General features: G+C 41.6%; 1 protein-coding gene across 1 annotated transcript in view; it reads right to left on the bottom strand.

Moving 5' to 3' along the window:
* Positions 1 to 969: 969 nt before the first annotated feature.
* The window catches only part of PLEKHG7 (pleckstrin homology and RhoGEF domain containing G7), a 59716-nt gene continuing 40387 nt past the window's right edge, over positions 970 to 20298 (bottom strand). The window contains 7 exon segments of the mRNA XM_053447933.1: positions 970 to 1077; positions 2140 to 2178; positions 2181 to 2239; positions 6403 to 6557; positions 13599 to 13677; positions 18619 to 18727; positions 19078 to 19178. Coding sequence (XP_053303908.1) covers positions 970 to 1077; positions 2140 to 2178; positions 2181 to 2239; positions 6403 to 6557; positions 13599 to 13677; positions 18619 to 18727; positions 19078 to 19178 — 650 coding nt within the window.

Raw genomic sequence — 20298 nt, 5'->3', positions numbered from 1 at the left:
TGCTTAATCTGTTAAAAAAGCAACCAAAGTTGTATCAGAATTATCAATGCGCTTTAGGGGTGCCTGGATGGCTCAGTGGGTTGAGCATCCAACTTTAGCTCAGGTCATGATCTCACGGTTCGGAAGTTCAAGCCCCGCGTTGGGCTGTGTGCTGACAGCTCAGAGCCTGGAGCCTGCTTCAGATTCTGTGTCTCCCTCTCTGCCCCTCCCCTGCTCATTTCTCTCTCTCTCTGTGTCTCAAAAATAAACATTTAAAAAAGTTAAAAAAAAGAATTATCATTGCATGTGAGGTAGGACTGTAAAGCAGTTAAGACTGGTTTATGAGCCATGTAGGAAATATGGTTTCATTATTGACATACACAAAAGTGAGATGCTAGAATTCACACTGAGCACAAGCAGTGGACATTGCTTTCCTTCTGACCCTCCATTCATCTGATCTTTCACCCTTTACAAATTCTAATAGCACCATACTTCACTCAAACCTCTTGCGAGCCCTACTGAAACATGATAAGGTATCAGTTATATACCTGCCAAAAAATTCCTCAGAGTTCAAATTTGTTGCGGTCATTATTCCTCTATAATGAGGATTTTCCTAGCTCAAATCCTCAGATTCTGGAACTCCTTTAAAATGCACATTTTGGGGCGCCTGGGTGGCGCAGTCGGTTAAGCGTCCGACTTCAGCCAGGTCACGATCTCGCGGGGTCCGTGAGTTCCAGCCCCGCGTCGGGCTCTGGGCTGATGGCTCAGAGCCTGGAGCCTGTTTCGGATTCTGTGTCTCCCTCTCTCTCTGACCCTCCCCCGTTCATGCTCTGTCTCTCTCTGTCCCAAAAATAAATAAACGTTGAAAAAAAAAATAAAAATAAAATGCACATTTCTTTCTAGCTCATCATTAAATAAGTGTTAGAAAAGTTTGAATGAAAGAATACCTTAATCCTAATGTCTAAAAAATGCACCATTTGTTTTAGGTTCTTACATTTCAGAGGATTCTGCAGGCGACGTAAATAAAGATATCTTCTTGGTTTCCTGGTTCTTGGTGAAGCAAGATATTGCTGCTGTTATTTGTGTCATCCATGTTTTCTGTTAAAAATAATATATAATACATATATACTATATATATAATATATAGGGAGAGAATGTTGACAATTATTCACATATTTGGACTAATATTTTCCTTTGTATTTATTGACTTGCTCTTTAAAACTGAAGACTAACGAAACACTTGCATGTTTCCCGTTTTCTTTAATATGTCATAAATACCTCTAACGAAACACTTGCATGTTTCCCGTTTTCTTTAATATGTCATAAATACCTCTAATCATCTGAAAATGGAAGTGGATTAAATGAGAATGGTATGGAAGTTGGGAAAAGAGTTATGAATAATCAAGGAATCATAATAGTCCGTGATGACTAGAAAAACGAGCACTGAGAATATAAATAGTTTGAAAATTGAATTCCTTGAATTTCCATTTTGTATGGAAATAGTTCTTAACAAGTGGCATAATTTGCAAAGCCGACTGAGGGAGGTGACCCTGGAAATTGAGTTATTAGGGCTAAAGCAACACCGCGTTAATTGTCTGGCTACGTTGTTGCCGTGATGAAAACCTTCCTGGGGAAAGAAAACTTCTAAGATGGAGAAACCAGTCAGGCGGCTGCTTCTCAGTGCCATAGCTGAGTCAACACTGGCCTCTTTTCTGAACACTGGCGTATCTTCAAAGGTGGTTCGTTATTGCGGTGGCCCCTCATTTGAGCTGACGTCACATAATTTGCATACCAGGACGTTCACAGTCGGAACACCTTAAAAGTCAATCATGCAATCCAAAGCAGTTCTTTCCCATTGTTTCACGTAAGCTGTGCAACTCCAAGGCTGCTTGAGGTTCTGCTCCAGGCGAAAATGAAGGAGCTGTGTCGGCTCTGTGAGTGTGAAGAGGTGGTCAGTTCTTGAGATTTCTGAGCATGATAGGGACTAGATGTCCACATCCTTCCCCCTCTTAACCTCTGCCCTTCCCAAAGCCGGCGAAGGAAATACACAAACTTTCCCATTTCCCATTACTTAAGAGGCTTGGGCGGGGGGGGGGGGGGGGGAGATTCTTCCTTATGTCAGGTCTGAAGAATCAAAACCTGCACAACTGAGATACATACTTTGATATTTTCTCTTTGGGTTTGGAATAAGAACATTGCTGTACACACCGTCGATATCTGTTTTCATGTTGTACAAGGAAAGCATTTCTCAGCCCAAACGCTAGAAAAAGGTTACATAGGCAAAAGAAATCGTTTAATATTAAATCCAGTTTCTCAGGACAAGAACCTAGAGTTTTTGAATATTCTCAATGAATATGGAAAGTTTATGTAGATAACAAACAAAAAGAATTGATTCCGAGAACAAGACTTCACTACCATGCCCAAAGAGAGCCCACTTAAATATGAGAACCCTTTCTTCCTTAGCTAACAACTTCTGCAGCTTGATGAAATGCAGTTATGGCTTATGTGATGGAAAATGGGCACCTTCTAGAAGAAATTTAGCATGCTAGGTGGATAGTGTGTATGTAAAATACAGATAATAAAAAGATGGAAAACAATGTAACTGTTGTCTCTTTCATCCACCACTCCTGTTTAAAATGTTACTGTTGTATTTAAAGTGAAATCCCATCGAAGCAAGGGCTATAGACAAAGTAAGATGTACCAAAAATACCAAGTCTCCTGAGTGCTTCATTAACAGGCCAAAAAATTGACTCAAAATTCAGCATCTACAAATTATGTGAGATGTGAAACAAACAAAAACAAGTGTTGGTGTGGTTTCTGTGCTTGTAAAAGAAAGTCTGTTCTGTCATTACCTAGCTGGTCTCTTGGAGAAATGACAGGAGATACTGAGAGAGTAATTCTCGTGTTTTTATTTTGTTTTATTGTTTGGTTTTTTTTTTTTTTTTTTTTGATGTGGCAGGTGCTTTTAAAATAAAAACGTCTTCCTTGAATTATTAATACAACACAGGGAGTAAAATTCTGCAGTCCATGCAGTTAATTTATGTGTGGGAACAAACAAAAACCAAACCAGGCTTGTCTTCTTTCTGGTCATACCAAGGAGTACTTCAGAGAGAAGGAGGAGAGCACTGACTTTTTATTCCTGGAGGATCATAAGCTGATGCATGTCCCCTGTCATTATTTGTATTTGATGAAATGTGTGGGTTTAACTCAGACTCACCGGAAGAGGTTGGGCCTCATTTCAAAATCAGAGCAAATGCAAGACTTTCTTTCTTTCTTTCTTTTATTTTTTTTAATTTTTTTAACGTTTATTTATTTTTGAGACAGAGAGACAGAGGGAGGGGGAGGGTCAGAGAGAGGGAGACACAGAATCTGAAACAGGCTCCAGGCTCTGAGCTGTCAGCACAGAGCCTGGCGTGGGGCTCGAACTTGTGAACGGCGAGATCATGACCTGAGCCAAAGTCGGACGCTCCACTGACTGAGCCACCCAGATGCCCCAAGACTTTCATTTTCTTAACTGCAAGAACTATTCTAGTATCACAGGTAATACTCATAGCAGTCTAAAGTTCCTAATTCCTGAATTCTACCACAACAAAGTCTGTTAAGGGCATGACATTCTGTCAGCTTCTCTGAGATGGGAGGACTATTAAAATAACTTTCTGGGGAAAAAAGATCTGAGTGAATTTGTTTTACCCCTTGATTTTTCTCCTTATAAATATTCTGTAGGGAGTGAGGCTTTTCAGATGAGGTGGTTGTTCTTGGCTGGATTTTGGAATCCGTTATCCTCAAAAATTGTAACTGTAGTTCTCAATTATTCAAGGTATCCGTCATCTGCTTGATTTGTAACATGGGTACAGGGAACATTATAAGCAGGGGAACTGGTCCAGCGAGGCTGGTAAAATAAAACGAGGAGAGAAAATATGTGGTCAAGAATCGCCCTTTTTCTTGCCTGACATTCTAATATAGCAATTAACAATAATTAATACAACTGACACCATTTATTAAATCCTTATTCCTGGGCACTGTATATTTTTCCCCCTCCTTTTTGTATCATTTAAACCACACAGCAACTGAGTAAGTCATCTAGTTCCTACTTACGAATAAGGAAGCAGATTTCATTTTCCCCAGGTCACACAGCTTGCAAATGATACAGCCGGGATTTGAAACTAGGTTGTCAATCACTCCAAAGCCCCATCTCTTCTTTTTTAGCCCTTTATTCTCTCCCATCCTACAGCTATTTTGGTTCATGTACTATCTGGACAGTCAAAATAATAGATGAGAGGAATGAGGAAAAAAATACATGAATGTATAGAGGACGAGATGGTAGTAACAAATTAGAAAATAACAAAAAAATGGTGGAAACACAGCTTTAAAAAAAGATAGTTTTTATTAAAAAAAAAAAAAAAGGAATAGAAAAGAAAAAACCTGCATCTCCCAAGGTAATCCAGGGATGTGAGATTTCCCAGAAAGTCGAGTCCCTAGAGGCAGCAGGGCTGACACTAACCTGAGCCCCCAGCCTAAGTAAGCCGCTTCCACTCCTGCCCTGGGGTTCTGACAGCCTCCTGCCCTCAAGTCCGTTTACCACCTTCTGACTGTGGCCGCTGGAGTGACAAAAATTTCCTGCCCTAGGATGGCCTCTGATGATGGCATTTTTCCCCATGAAAAAGTAAACTAAGCAAGCAGACAAAAGTACTTCTGGGCCCCGGTGCTGAGTCTCTGCCTATCAACACCCCCTCTGCCATGGCTGACCAGGGAGGGGGGCTCCCCGGGGGCAGTGGCAGGGATGGGGCTGGGGAGCACACTCACGGACAAAGGCTTTGCTCCCCTTTTTAGGGGACATTTCCTCTAGAAATGTCTTCTGGCCTTAGGCAGACTTCAGCTTACACAGACCCCAAGGGGTCACAGTCGATTCAAATACGAGGCCTTTCAGCCTGCGCAGGTCACGTTTCAGCAAATCCCAGCAGAAGTGGAAAGAACAGACAAGAGGGCAGAAGGCTCGGGTTCTAGATGTTGCCTCTTCGTGGAGCCCATCTGCTCTTGGGGAAAGTTTGCTTCCACTCATGAGTTAACATGCAAAGCATTGACATATATAACTTAGTTACATAACACAACGATGTCAATGTTTGCCATTATTATTCAGGTGTGTTTTCATTCATTCACTGTGTAGTGTTTCTCTGCCGTGTTTAAGGTCACCCTACGCTTGTCAGTAAAGCTCTGGGCTTGGCTGCTGGTTTGGGAGTTGAGAACCATGGGTAGTGCTCCTGTTTTTTCCTGCTCCTCCCTTAGGACAGAAAGGTGATCCCCTCACCCCCACCAGCCTGGCTTCAGCAGGTCTCCTAGGAGCCTGTACATGCGGCAGAATCCCCTTCTGCTTCCTTCTGAACACAGGCCATTCCCCCAGCACTGAGGAAACTGAGTCCCAGGGCTTCCACATCAGGGTTTACTATTGATCTTTGATTATTCTGAGGACTCCCCCCAAAACAAGGGCTGTTTCTTATTTGTCTTTCTAACTCCAGGGTGCCCACAGAGTGCCTGGTTCTCAGGAGACACTCAGGGAATGCTTGAGCAAATGAATAAGATGATATGTATTTTTGACATATACACCTACATTTTTATGTGCACGTGCGCATCTCTCTCTCTCTCTCCATCTCTCTCTCTCTATATATATATCTTCATTTCTGACATATTTCTTTCCACAGAGCTATTATAACATCTTAGACTTGTAAGGCAGGCATATCATTGTTTACCAGTGCTTTAACAATACCAATTGTACTAATAGTGATATCAAAATACTGACAATAGTGTATTGAGTGCTTTACAGGCGTTATTCCATCTCACTCTCCTGATCACAGAGGTAGATATTCCTGTTTCACCAGGAGAAATCTGTGGCTGAGAAGATTCAAATGCCTCGCATTTCTTGACATCCTTAAGAAATGGAATTTGCTTTTGGTATTGTTTTTCAGTTCAGAGCTATGGGACTAAAAAAACCCCACAGTTGGGGCACCTGGGTGGCTCAGTCTGGCTAAGCCTCCAACTTCGGCTCAGTTCATGATCTCACAGTTTGTGGGTTCGAACCCCACGTTGGGCTCTGTGCTGACAGCTTAGAGCCTGGAGCCTGCTTCCGGATTCTGGGTCTCCCTTGCTGCCCCTTTCCTGCTCTCTCTCTCTCTCTCTCTCTCAAAAATAATAAACATTAAAAAAAAAAAAGCCACAGTTAGTGAGTGGTAGAGTTGAGTTATCCAAGCACTGGAAACCAAGTCCAACAGTTTTTTCAGAATTAATTCATAGAGTGAGTGCTAGTCACATAGGAACCAGGCGTATCTTACGAAGATTTAAATTGGATTCACGTCTTATTACCAAAACAAGGCCAATATAAAACTCCATGACGGCAAACAGCTAAGCTGACTGATGAAAATAGACACATGCCAGACACGTGGAGTGGATCGATACTTTTGACCACCAATCGGTCTAGTGGAATGGGCTGATCAAGTACCATACACGAACCACCCTCTTTTATTACTGTTCACGGCTCAGCAGTAAGCGAAGGACACATTAAACCAGTGCCTGAACCTCCAAGTTTCCCAAAGCAAAGAAGAAAATAATGCAATAAATAGGAAATCGACACTGATGCACATACCTAAGGTGCGTCCTTAACCAAATCAATTTTTAGAAACAATTGCTTAAACTCCAGCTAACGATTCTTTCTGGATCTTGGAAAGCACTTCCCTCCAATACATAGTGTATTTATTTATTTATTTATTTATTTAATACCACGTATTTTTTTTTAAATTTTATTTTACTTTTTAAAATTTACATCCAAATTACTTAGCATATAGTGCAACAATGATTTCAGGAGTAGATTCCTTAGTGCCCCTTACCCATTTAGCCCATCCCCCTTCCCACAACCCCTCCAGTAACCCTCTGTTCTCCATATTTAAGAGTCTCTTATGTTTTGTCCCCTCCCTGTTTTTATATTATTTTTGTTTCCCTTCCCTTATGTTCATCTGTTTTGTCTCTTAAAGTCCTCATATGAGTGAAGTCATAGGATTTTTGTCTTTCTCTGACTAATTTCACTTAGCATAATACCCTCCAGTTCCATCCATGTAGTTGCAAATGGCAAGATTTCATTCTTTTTGATTGCCGAGTAATACTCCGTTGTATATATATACCACATTTTCTTTACCCATTCATCCATTGATGGACATTTGGGCTCTTTCCATACTTTGGCTATTGTGGATAGTGCTGCTATAAACATGGGGGTGCTTGTGTCCCTTCAAAACAGCACACCTGTATCCCATGGATAAATGCCTAGTAGTGCAATTGCTGGGTCGTAGGGTAGTTCTATTTTTAGTTTTTTGAGGAACCTCCATACTGTTTTCCAGAGTGGCTACACCAGCTTGCATTACCACTAACAATGCAAAAGAGATACTCTTTCTCTGCATCCTCGCCAACATCTGTCATTGCCCGAGTTGTTAATGTTAGCTATTCTGACAGGTGTGAGGTGGTATCTCATTGTGGTTTTGATTTGTATTTCCCTGATGATGGCCATCTGGATGTCTTCTTTGGAGAAGTGTCTATTCATGTCTTTTGCCCATTTCTTCACTGGATTATTTGTTTGTTGGGTGTTGAGTTGGATAAGTTATTTATAGGTTTTGGATACTAACCCTTTATCCGATATGTCATTTGCAAATATCTTCTCCCATTCTGTTGGTTGCCTTTTAGTTTTGCTGATTGTTTCCTTCATTGTGCAGAAGATTTTTATCTTGATGAGGTCCCAGTAGTTCATTTTTGTTTTTGTTTCCCTTGCCTCTGGAGACGTGTTGAGTAAGAAGTTGCTGTGGCCAAGATCAAAGAGGTTTTTGCCTGCTTTCTCCTCGAGGATTTTGATGGCTTTCTGTCTTACATTTAGGTCTTTCATCCATTTTGAGGGTTTTTTTTTTGTGTATGGTGTAAGAAAGTGGTCCAGGTTCATTCTTCTGCATGTCGCTGTCCAGTTTTCCCAGCACTACTTGCTGAAGAGACTGTCTTTATTCCATTGGATATTCTTTCCTGCTTTGTCAAAGATTAGTTGGCCACACGTTTGTGGGTCTGTTTCTGGGTTCTCTATTCTGTTCCACTGATCTGAGTGTCTGTTCTTGTGCCAGTACCATACTGTCTTGATGATTACAGCTTTGTAGTATAGCTTGAAGTCTGGGATTGTGATGCCTCCTGCTTTGGTTTTCTTTTTCAAGATCGCTTTGGCTATTCGGGGTCTTTTCTGGTTCCATAAAAATTTTAGGATTATTTGTGCTAGCTCTCTGAAGAATGCTGGTGTTATTTTGATAGGGACTGCATTGAATATGCAGATTGCTTTGGGTAGTATCAATATTGTAACAATATTTGTTCTTCCTATCCAGGAGCATGGAATCTTTTTTCCATTTTTTGTGTGTGTCTCTTCAATTTCTTTCATAAGCTTTCTATAGTTTTCAGTGTATAGATTTTTCACCTCTTTGGTTAGACTTATTCCTAGGTATTTTATGGTTTTTGGTGCAACTGTAAATGAGATCGATTCCTTGATTTCTCTTTCTGTCGCTTCATTGTTGAAGCAGAGGAATGAAACCGATTTCTGTGCATTGATTTTATATCCTACAACTTTGCTGAATTCATGAACCAATTCTAGCAGTTTTTTGGTGGAATCTTTTGGGTTTTCCATATAAAGTATCATGCCGTCTGCGCAGAAGAAAGTATGACTTCCTCCTGGCCGATTTGGATGCCTTTTATTTCTTTGTGTTATCTGATTGCAGAGGCTAAGACTTCCAACACTATGTTGAATAGCAGTGACAAGAGTGGACATCTCTGTCTTGTTCCTGACCTTAGGGGGAAAGCTCTCAGTTTTTCCCCATTGAGAATGATATTAGCATTGGGTCGTTCATCTATGGCTTTTATGATCTCGAGGTATGCTCCTTCTCTCCCTACTTTCTTGGGGGTTTTTATCAAGAAAGGATGCTGTATTTTGTCAAATGCTTTCTCTGCATCTATTGAGAGGATCATATGGTTCTTGTCCTTTCTTTCATCGATGTGATGAATCACATTGTTTGGTGGATATGGAACCAGCCCTGCATCCCAGGTATAAATCCCACTTGGTCATGGTGAATAATTTTTTTAATGTATTGTTGGATCCGGTTGGCTAATATCTCATTGAGGATTTTTGTATCCATGTTCATCAGGGAAATTGGTCTATAGTTCTCCTTTTTAGTGGGGTCTTTGTCTGGTTTTGGAATCAAGGTAATGCTGGCTTCATTTAAAGAGTTTGGAAGTTTTCCTCTTCCTCTTCTGGGACCCCTAGGATTCTGATGTTATTCCTTTTTAATGAGTCACTGATGTCTCTAATTCTTAAATCATTCTCTTTTGCCTTAATCTCCCTCTTTTTTTCTGCTTCACTGTTCTCTATAAACTTGTCCTCTATATTGCTGATTCTCTGTTCTGCCTCATCCATCCTTGCCGCCGCTGCATCCATCCGTGATTGCAGCTCAGTTATAGGATTTTTAATTTCATTCTGGCTATTTTTTACTTCTTTTATCTCTGTAGGAAGGGATTCTAATCTATTTTCAACTCCAGCTAGTATTCTTATTATTGTGATTCTAAATTCTGGTTCAGACATCTTGTTTGTATCTGTGTTGGTTAAATCCCTGGCTGTCATTTCTTCATGCTCTTTCTTTTGGGGTGAATTCCTTCGTTTTGTCATTTTGAAGGGAGTAAAGGAATTAATGAGGTAGAAAAATTAAAATAAAAAAAATTACACACACACACACAAATCGAATAAATGATGCTAGATCCTAGGTGTGTTTTGGTCTGGGTGTTGAAAGTGCTTTGACAGAGAAAAAAAATTGGGGGGGGGGGAGAAACAAAAAGGAAATTGTTTGAGAATTTGAAAAAATGAATACACTGAAGTAGACTAAAATGAGATGATGGAGGTAAAATAGAATTTGAAAAAATATACACAGAAGTAAAGAATGTAGTAGAAAAAAATTAAAGAAAAATATTTTTATTAAAAATTAAAAATAAAAATGAATTTTTTCTTTTTCTATATTCAAGAAAAAGAAAAGAAATGAGAAAGAGAAAAAAGAAAAAAAAGAAAAAAAGGAAAAAAGCAAATCGTTTGAAAATTTGAAAAAGTGAATACACTGTAGTAGACTAAAATAAAATGATGGAAGTAAAACAGAATTTGAAAGAATTTACATAAAAGCAAAAAATATAGTAAAAAAAGTAAAGAAAAATATTTTTAATAGAAATTGAAGGTAAAAATGAGGTTTTTCTCTTTCTGCATTCAAGAAAAAAAAAGAAATGAGGAAAGAAAAAAGAAAAAGAAAAAAGAAAAGAAAAAAAGGAGATCACTTGAAAATTTGAAAAGGTGAATACACTGAAGTAGACTAAAATAAAATAATGGAAGTGAAATAGAATTTGAAAAAATTTACACAAAAGTAAAAAATATTGTGATAAAAATTAAATAAAAATATTTTTAGTAAAAATTGAAAATAAAAATGAATTTTTTCTCTTTCTGTATTCAAGAAAAATAAGTTTAAGAGAAAAAAAAGAAAATTGAATAGATGGACCTATTAACAGACTGAAGTAGGACTAAAATTACTTCGTTTTCCCCTAGAAGTCAGTGTTTCATAGTCAGTGTTTTATAGTTTAAAGTCCGTGCTTTATAGTTGATAAACTAAGCCGGCAATGAGACTTGTGTCCTTGAAGATCGAAGTTGGCCCGGTTGGGTGGGGCTCAGTGTAACGGCGCCACTTTCCACTAGATGGCGCTGCTAGCCTACTGGGGTGGATTGTTGCGGCGCTCATAGGTGCGTGTGCGCTTGCGCAGGGGCGGTGAAAAATGGCGCCACTCAGTCTGTTCTCCAGGATCAGCAATCGCGGACCCGTCCTCTGTCTTCAGCTTTCATCCACTCCCCGCTTTTTCACTCTCTGTGACCAGGCCCCAGGCAGTACCTCTCTCCCGAATTTTGTCTCAGATGGGGCTGTTTTCTCCGGCTCCTTACTTCTGAAGGACTACGGCTTTGACCCATTCCACCTCTCTGCAGGAGGGTCTCACTGAGCAATGGCTGAATGAGCAATGGCCGAATGCCGGTTGCACCCAGGAATGCCAGCTGGACCCTGCTGCTGCTGGTGCCCCAGGACTACAGCCAGGTGCCAGCCCGCCTCAGAAAAAGTTCGAGAGATAGTGTTGCCGCAGCGCATCAGGGATTATAGAAAATCACAACACACATCGGGCACCAGGCTTCACCCTTAAGGACCTTGTTCCAGCACCAGCGAATGTGGCCGTTTTCTGGGGTCTGCTGGGACCAGGTGGCTTCAACAGTCTCTACCAAATGTCCTTCCAGCAGTGGAACTGCTGTTCCCTGTGTGGCCCGAGAACCTCCCGGACCCCACTCTGTTCCTGGGGATTTGCCCTTCCCACCAGAGCGCCTCCAGGTATGGAGCTGTGGAGTTGCAGCCTTTGCGCTCCCCTTGTTTACAGTCTTAATGGAATTTAAACCCTCTCCTTCCTTCTTTCTCCCTTTTTAGTTTAGTCCCTGCGGCTGTTTCCAATTTTCTACTTTCTCTCCAGCTGCTTTTGGGGAGGGGTGCCTTTCCCGTATTTTCCACCCCCCTACCCCACCCAGTTTCCATCCTCTCTCCACTCGCAAAAGTACCACCCTTCCTGCACCTTCTCGCTCCCCAAGTTCACTTCTCCGCGCCGCGTACCTGCTGAATTCTGTGGTTCAGGTTGTGCAGATTGTTGTGTTAATTCTCCAATCAGTTTTCTAGGTGTGTAGGATGGTTTAGTGTTGGTCTGGCTGTATTTCATGGACGCGAGACACACAAAAGCCTTCCATCAATACATAGTGATTTAAAGCCGTAAAGTACACAGTGTTCCAGGTACCCAAGTTTAATTGTCTGTATAAATAATGGGTGAGGTCCATGACTGGGAAACATTTAAATTTCCATCACATGAGTGGGAAGATTTTCAGTTCCAGTCTCTCTAGTACTATGCTAGATGAATCAGAAAGGGGAGCCCCATTTTGGCCAACTCCATCCATCCGTGGAATCTAACACTGATAAATAGATTCCATGCCTATTATTTGTAAATAATTGAATTATTTAAGACGCTGAATATAAGATGCTGAGTTTTTTAAAAAGAATGTCAAAGATTGTGATTTGCACGACATATATTGTGCATCAAATAGCAAAGAGGAAAAAATAGAGAGAGGAATTTAAACATGCCATTCTTTGTTTTGGAATCCGGTTGTGAAGCATGAAACCAGCATATTAGCTTGTGGTTAATACGGGCTGCCATTAGTTCACTTGTTCTCATTTCTGCCACTATTTGAAGTGAAAGCAAGCTGTGTTCGCGTCAAGGTTTGTGAAGGGGATAGAGATTTTTTAGGGCTTGACTTATTCAGATAGGATGGTCTGGGTAGCTTAAAATAGGAGGCCATCTGACCTTCCAAACTGTGACTCTTCATATTTGGTGGCACCGTTCCCTTCCCAAACACCGATCAGCTATTCATAGATTGATTAATGGGTATCTATTTTATTGCTTAAAGAGCCTTAAATTATTTAGCGCAGCTTACCACCATGCTGCCTAGAAGCTTAGGTTATTAAAAGATGTGAACTATCTAGTTCGCGATCTTATATCTGTGCAAAGCTAGTCATTTGGTAAAGAGGCAGAATGAAACAACATTGGACATCTCCAAGGACCTAAGACAGACCGTAGCTCCTCCTCCCCACTCTAAGGGCAGGTGTCTGAGAGCCTTTGAGGAGGCCCCCCTCCCGCTACCACTTGGAGCACACTAGGAAGTGGGAGATCAGAAAGCCTTTAGTAGACCCCAAGGCTGTTGCTTAACGTGCGGTAACAACAACCATCGTGGTAACCATCAACACTTAAGTGATGGGAAAAATCCCTGTTCTCAGAAGAGATTTTGTGGCATTAGCCACACACACACACACACACACACACACACACACACACACACACTCTTTTGTGACGCCAGCCAGCCATGAATTGGCTTCTGCAGCTCTTATATACAAGTAGGCACTGAGAGCTCGGGACTCTCTCCCACCCCTGGCTCCCAAATCGTCATTTCTCAGAACCCCCGTGAGCTTTCAAATCAGAATGAGGGATGGAGATCACCTCAGCACAGGACAGCAGCTGCTTTTGCTGTGGCGGACAACCTGGGGAGGCACTGATGCGCATTGCTATCCCAGCAAGGCCGCTGTGGTGGACAAAGGCCACCATGGATGAAAGTGGTTTGTTTTTGTTTGTTTCATTTGCTTAGGCAGGTGAGGCCAAAAGTCCAGGCTTCTGGGACTTACCTCACTAGTACACAGACGAAGTCGTTCTAAAAATGTGTGCATTGTTTGACGTCTTTAAGAAATGTAATTTGCTTTTGGTATTGTTTTTCAGTTCAGAGCTGCAAGACTAAAAAAAGCCTCCATTTTTTAGAGGATGCCTCCGTTTCATCATGCCTCCATTTTTTAGAGGATGAAATCCAATCTTATGTATAACAATCTTCTATATTTTTTAACACAACTTATTTAGAAATATTTCTAAGCTTATTTAGCAGACTTATTTAGAAATAGCAGCATTTTACCTTTTTGTTGCAATTAGTTTTCACAACTAAGAGGAAATCATCAAAGAGAAACAGATAAACACCTAGGAATCTTGTGCTTTCTGAGGAGAAAAAGGTGTAATTGGGGCTGGAAATAGTATGCAGAAGGTGGTGTTTTTTGAATCAAAGAATCCCTTAGAAAGCAAGACAGGGCAGTGTCAGGGCACAGGAGGCTCGCAGCTTGGGAAACTCCAATCATGTGGATCAGAAAATTGCATTACTGTTAAACCGATTTCCCCCTCAAGCAGAGACTTGATGTGAGCCCATGCTTCCGCCTTTAAAGACATTGTATTTGTGATGTATTTCATGTGGATCCAAGGTAACTCAGTTGGTATCTGCAATGGTTTCAGCTAAGCCTAGGACACATCTATCCACTAATGGAATTTGCAATATTTTCGCCTCTCGACCCATCCGGGTGGTCATTGGCCAAGGTATACTTGACCAGAAAAAAAGGCATTTTTTTAATTGTTGTGAGCTGAATTGTGTCCCCCGCCCACTCCCCCAACTCATATGTTGTAGCCCTAACCTCCAATGTGGATTTACGAGGGGTAAGTAAAATGAAGTGAGGGCTTAAGGGTGGAGCCCTGGTCCATTAGGATTAGTGCTGTCGCAAGAGGATGTACAAGCCAGCCGATTCTCTCTGCCACGTGTGGGCACTGAGAGTGAGGCCATCTGCAAGCTGAGAAGAGAGCCCTCATCAGTCACTGAATTGGCTGGGAACTTGATCAAGCACTCCCAGCCTCCAGAACTGGGAGAAATAAATTGCTGTCCTTACAGTGGCCCCGTCTGTGGTATTTTGTTATGACAGCGTTAGCTGATTAAGACAGTCGGTAAAGCGACCTGCCCCTCGAGTTTTGCAGTGTGTCCATCCATGTTTAAACGTTCTTCATGTAGCTTTATATTTATAAACTTTTCTGGTATCACTTTTCATAGTTACTTAAAGCAAATGGCCTTTTATATTTTTCCCTAAGAAAGGGATAGTAGTAGAAGAGAAATCAAATAGAATGGGGAGGGGCGCCTGGGTAGCTCAGTCGGTTAAGCGTCTGACTCTTGGTTTCCGCTCAGGTCATGATCTCACGGTTCATGAGTTCGAGCCTCGCGTTGGGCCCTGCGCTGACAACTTGCAGTCTGCTTGGGATTCTGTCTCTCTCCCTCTGCCCCACCCCCACTCTGTCTCTCTCAAACTAAACAAATAAACTTAAAAAAATAATAAAATGAGGAATTGCGCCTCCCTATTCTACTCTATCCCTTAGAAATTAGAAAAATAAATGGTTAAATATAAATGATTTCAGAGGAAAAAGCAGTCCATTCAGAGGCAGATGTAACATATGTTTAAAATAAATATAAAAAAATAAGTAAATTAATTAAAAAGTTAATTAATATTAGTCTAGGAGTTCTTTCTCAGGTGCTGTAACCCCAGGAAACTATGTGGCTTAAGGTTAAGTTGGTAGATAAAATATTTAGAATTCAATTCTATTTTCTCCTCTCCTTTAAGTTTAGAGGAAAGATTCTATATTTGCATATCAGATATTTTATTCAATCTGGAATTGTCCTTGAATATATTTTTTAAGTGTTTATTTATTTTGAGACAGACAGAGAGCATGAGTGAAGGCAGTGCAGAGAGAGAGAGAGGGAGAGAGAGAATCCCAAGTAGGCTCCCCACTCAGCACAGAGCCCAACGTGGGGCTCAGTCTCACTAACGATGAGATCATGACCTAAGCTGAAATCAAGAGTCAGATGCTTAACCAACTGAGCCACGCAGGTGCCCCTATCCTTGAATTTTTTAAAAAAAATTTGGGGCGCCTGGGTGGCTCAGTTGGTTAAGCGTTTGACTTCAGCTCAGGTCATGATCTCGCAGTTTGCGGGTTCAAGCCCTGCATTGGGCTCTGTGCTGACAGCTCAGAGCCTGCTTCAGATTCTGTGTCTCCCTCTCTCTCTGCCGCTCCCCCTTCATGCTCTCTCTCTCAAAAATAAACATTAAAAAGAAATTAAAAAAATTTTTTTTAACATTTATTCATTTTTGGGAGACAGGGAGCACGAATGCGGGAGGGGCAGAGAGACAGGGTGATACGGAATCTGAAGCAGGCTCTAGGCTTCGCGCTGTCAGCACAGAGCCAGGTGTGGGGCCCGAACCCATGAACCATGAGATCATGACCCAAGCTGAAGTTGCACGCTTAACAAACTGAGCCACCCAGGTACCCCTGTCCTTGAATATTTTTTACAAATTTTATTTCATCACTACGAAACTTACTTTTTGCAAATGAGGTTGTGGCAAAGACTGCTTGCTGGTTGTCCCTCAAAAACTTTTCACCCCTCCTTTGTAGTAGCAGCATTTCTGAGTTTTAGTGGGTACATGTCCACTTCCAATAAATACTACATCTCCAAGCTCCCCTGTAGTTAAATATGACCAAGCGACTAAATCTGACCAATGAATATGAACAAAAGTGTGCAGCTTCTGGGCCATGTCCTTAAACAGCAAGGCTCTGATCTCCTGTCCCCCTTTCCACTTCCCCCCGGCTAGAATGGAGACATGCCGGTGACTCGTCTTGGACCACACAGAAAAAGCGATTTCCCGGGGATGGCAGAGCCAGCATCCCATCCAGGTTTCCACGACAAACACCTCGCTCCCACATGACATGTGAATGCACATCTTCACGTGGCTCTTCACCGAGAGATGGTCATGGGCATGTCCTCCAGCTTCCACCTGACTTCTCATGATGCCCAAACCCGAGCCTCAAAACTGACTCTCTGACCCACTCTCTCCGCCAGTCTCAGTGTTGCTCAACCAGCCTTTCAGCACATAGATTAGGACACCCGGGGACGGCTTCGACTTGTTCCCTCTTCACCCACTGTGTCCATCAAAAGGTCCTCCTGCTTTTGCCTTTGAAACATCTCTCCCATTTATTTTTTTCTATTTGTGTCCATTTCTAACATTTTAGGATAGGTCAGTGCCCCTTACAGTGTTGGGAATTTGGTAGATAGAAGGCAGGGGTCCATAAAAATCTCTGATAATTCCAGGTGGAGGCCGATTTTGGAGGGAGAGTCATGTTTGAGCACAGAGCTGTGTTTTGCTTCATTACTTTGGTTTGGTTTTGTCACAATGCAAAATTATTTTTAAAGTGGTGATAACATCAAAGAAAATTAAAATTGTCATCTTTTCGAAAGGAAGTGGGAGGGGCGTGGCCTGCAGGTCAAGAACAGTTGAGAAGCCCAGGCCCGGCTCCCCACCCTGCTTCACTGAGGAATTTGCAGCGGGTCTCTGTGCTCTGGTACCCTCCTGCAGCTCCGTGCCGTTTTGTGCTTTGCTTCTGATAACTCTTTCTTCAACAGCCCTTTAAACCTATCATGCTCCTATCCAAGAGCTCAATGACTTCTTGTTGCCAGTAGTTTTCTGGCTGGGTCCCTCTGCTTGGTTTCCAAGGTAGTTGCTGTGATTCTGGAAGCCTGCTATGCTGAGGTGGCCTGGTGCAGGTCTGATCTCTGCCATTTAATCAGCCAGGTGGCCTTGAGGACGATTCTAGAACCTCCCTAAGCCTCAGATTCCTTACCTATAACATGGGATTAAGTGTAACTTCTCTGCATAACTCACTGGAAGGAGAAAATGCATGAACCGGCCCCTTGAGGTCCATTGCTGGGCATGTCTATCTTTCCTAAACGGCAGTTGCCAGGTGGGCATTGTGTCCTGAACTGCCATCTAGCTCTCCCTGAATACAACGAGGTGTATTCAGTAAGGAATTAGCGCCCAGCTCCGCCCCCTGGATCACATGACCATAAATAGGCAACCCCACTTCCGGCAGGGCTTCACACACAGCAGGTGACTAATCAAGAGTCTATGCAGACATGAATAAATGAGTGAATGCAAATCTTATTTCAGTCTGGCAGCCCTTTCTGATCATGATAGTATTTACTGAGCACCGGCTGGGTGCCAGCCATTCTTTCGAGTGCCTATCCATCAGCTCATTGAATCCACACAACAAAGAGAGGAAACTGAAGTGTGGCAGGATTGCTGTAGGGGCCCGAGGTCACACAGGCACAACAGGCTGAGCCAGGAAGCGAGCCTGGCAGTCAGCCTGGGGGGCTCGCCCTCTGGACCTCAAACCATGTTGCTAGAGTCTCCACCTGCCGGGTGGCTTCTGCCTCCAAGCCTTTCTTCCTGCTATGCTTCTCATCTGGGATGTAATCCCTCCTGTCCTTCCAGGGACCTCTATCCTTTCTATACCCCCAAACCCACCTCCAGCCCCATGGACCACCCCAGTACGCCAGCTTCACAGACTCTTAGCTTTTCTGAACTTACGCTGCAGGTCTGCTCATTATGGCAGAGCTTCTCAGCCAGAGGGAAAGGATTATACAGAACAATTACTTTATATTCTCCAATGGTATCTACCTAGCACAGCGTGTATTACATAATAGGGTCCCAATTGACAGGGTGGCCGCCCCAGTCACTGGGGGAGTAAAATGATGATGATAACAGGTGATGTCGAGTGTTTACTGTATTTCAGACCATGAGCGAAGCTCTTCATGTATATTACTTCATTTTAACAACGGCCTTATGGTCATCCCATTTCATAGGGAGAAAATGGAGGGCCTGGAGCTAGTTATGCTGTGAAGTCTTTGATCAAGCCAGAGTCTGCATGAGTCCCTAGGATGCTCTGATCCACATTTTCCATTGCCTCAGCCATACAGAGCAAATGCGATTCCTCCCACACTTCAATTAGTAATGATTGGACAAGTTACATGATAGCATAGATGTTGAATCAAAAAAAATTTTGTTTTAATGTTTATTTATTTTTGAGAGAGAGACAGAGCACAAGTGGGAGAGGGGCAGAGAGAGAAAGAGATACAGAATCTGAAGCAGTCTCCAGGCTCCAAGCTGTCAGCACAGAGCCCGACATGGGGCTCCAACCCACAAACCATGAGATCATGACCCAAGTTGAATGCTTAACTGACTGAGCCACCCAGGTGCCCCCAAAGATGTTGAATTTTTAAAGGAAGCAGCTATTTGCCTGCAAGAGTTAATTTTCCTTCATAGAAAATGTGTCTGGTGGTTGGTGACAAGATGTTTTCTGCCATGTGTTCTTTAAAAATATGTTTCAGGCAAAACAAGGAGAGAAAATCACAGAGATACTGTTAGTGATTAAAAGAGAACATATTCCAGGAACCGGGGCAGCACATTTTACCTAGAAGGTTTGCAACATTAGGAAATGCTGGAAGGTGGACCTGAGAATGGGAAAGAATGGAAAACTGCTCAGAAGGGCCACCCCACGAATGTCTGATGATGTCAGCCTCCCACATACAATGCCATGTGGATGAAGGCTTTACTTCTGGTTCATAAAATTAGATTTATTATTCAAGTGGACAGCTGGGGACTTTGTAAGACTAGTTTAACAATTTCCATCTACATACCAAACTTCTGGGGAGGGACATAAGTCCTAATTGAACATTTGTGTACCTCTGGAATGAAGCTTTTTGTTTCTATCCCATAGTAGAGGCCACACAATAATCTTCCGTAGATGTCTACATTTTTGGCAATTGTCAAGCCACTTCACTTTTCCTTCAAGGATCCCTGAAAAACAAGACACAATCAATATATTTTTAAATGCATGTGACATTGCAGCATAAAAGTTAACCAAGATCCACAGAAATCATTTAGAAACACTGACTATCCCTGGAGCCAAACCGTATCTTAGGTTCATTTAACATATTGCTTGTTGTTTAAATGTCTTAGAAAAATGCACTACTTTGAAATCAGCCTCTTGAAGAGAAAAATGAAGCTTAATTAATTTAATTCAGTAAGTTGGAAATGTATTGTGCATTTTTATTTCAATAATATTAATAAAGCCTTTGTAGGTTTCTCTTCGTCCCTACACCATATAGTCTTTAATTAGAGGTGGGAAAATCAGACAAACAAGGACAAACGTATCTTTTGTACTAATCGTAAAACCTACATTAACTTCATAAGGATGATTATTGCTTTTTGACAAGAACTCATTTTCTCTTCTGAAGGTTTATATTAATTTTCCCACATTAAAATAACATGTTACTAATGAGCTTTTGAAATAATTTTTGGAAGTATGGAGGGCAAGTCATAGACCCACAGAATCACATGGTGGGTGGGATTCTTGAGAATTCATCTTTAAGCTCATAGACTTATAGGAAACCACAGGAGTCTCTTCCCTCAATGATAAGGATCTATTTTTTTTTATTGAGAAATCTCCAGAAGAGATGCTGTTCCCCATCTCACAAACCTATCAAAATGAGTAATAATCTGCAAAGTTTTAAAAAGTCTTGCTTTGAGTTTTTGTCTTGTTCACTTAATAAGCTCAATTCAAGTTCCTAGGGTCATTTTAGAATTTGAACAAAAAATTTAGAAAGAGGGAAGAAACTCCCAACTGAATGGCCATTTTACTTTGAAACTTGCAAAAAAGTATTATTTCTGTACAGCTGATAATCGTCAATTTGAGTTGCTCCCTTTGGATGCTTCCCAGAAAATCTTGGTTTATGGGCATATATCAAAGATTTCTTTATTTGAATTTAGTCATAGAAAGCTCCACAAATAAACTTAAGGCATCAGAGGACTTGCTTAGTTCCTATTCCCAAATTTCAGTTCTCGAGATTGCAGCTGGCATAATTTTAGATGAGCTCTGGATTTCAGTGACCTAAAAAAAAAAAAAAAAGATGAATGA

The sequence above is a fragment of the Prionailurus viverrinus genome, chromosome B4 (genome assembly GCF_022837055.1).
Source record: "Prionailurus viverrinus isolate Anna chromosome B4, UM_Priviv_1.0, whole genome shotgun sequence".
NCBI classification, from domain to species: Eukaryota; Metazoa; Chordata; class Mammalia; order Carnivora; family Felidae; genus Prionailurus; species Prionailurus viverrinus.
Note: the sequence above shows the minus strand (reverse complement) of the source record. Positions and strands in the feature narration are given on the sequence as shown.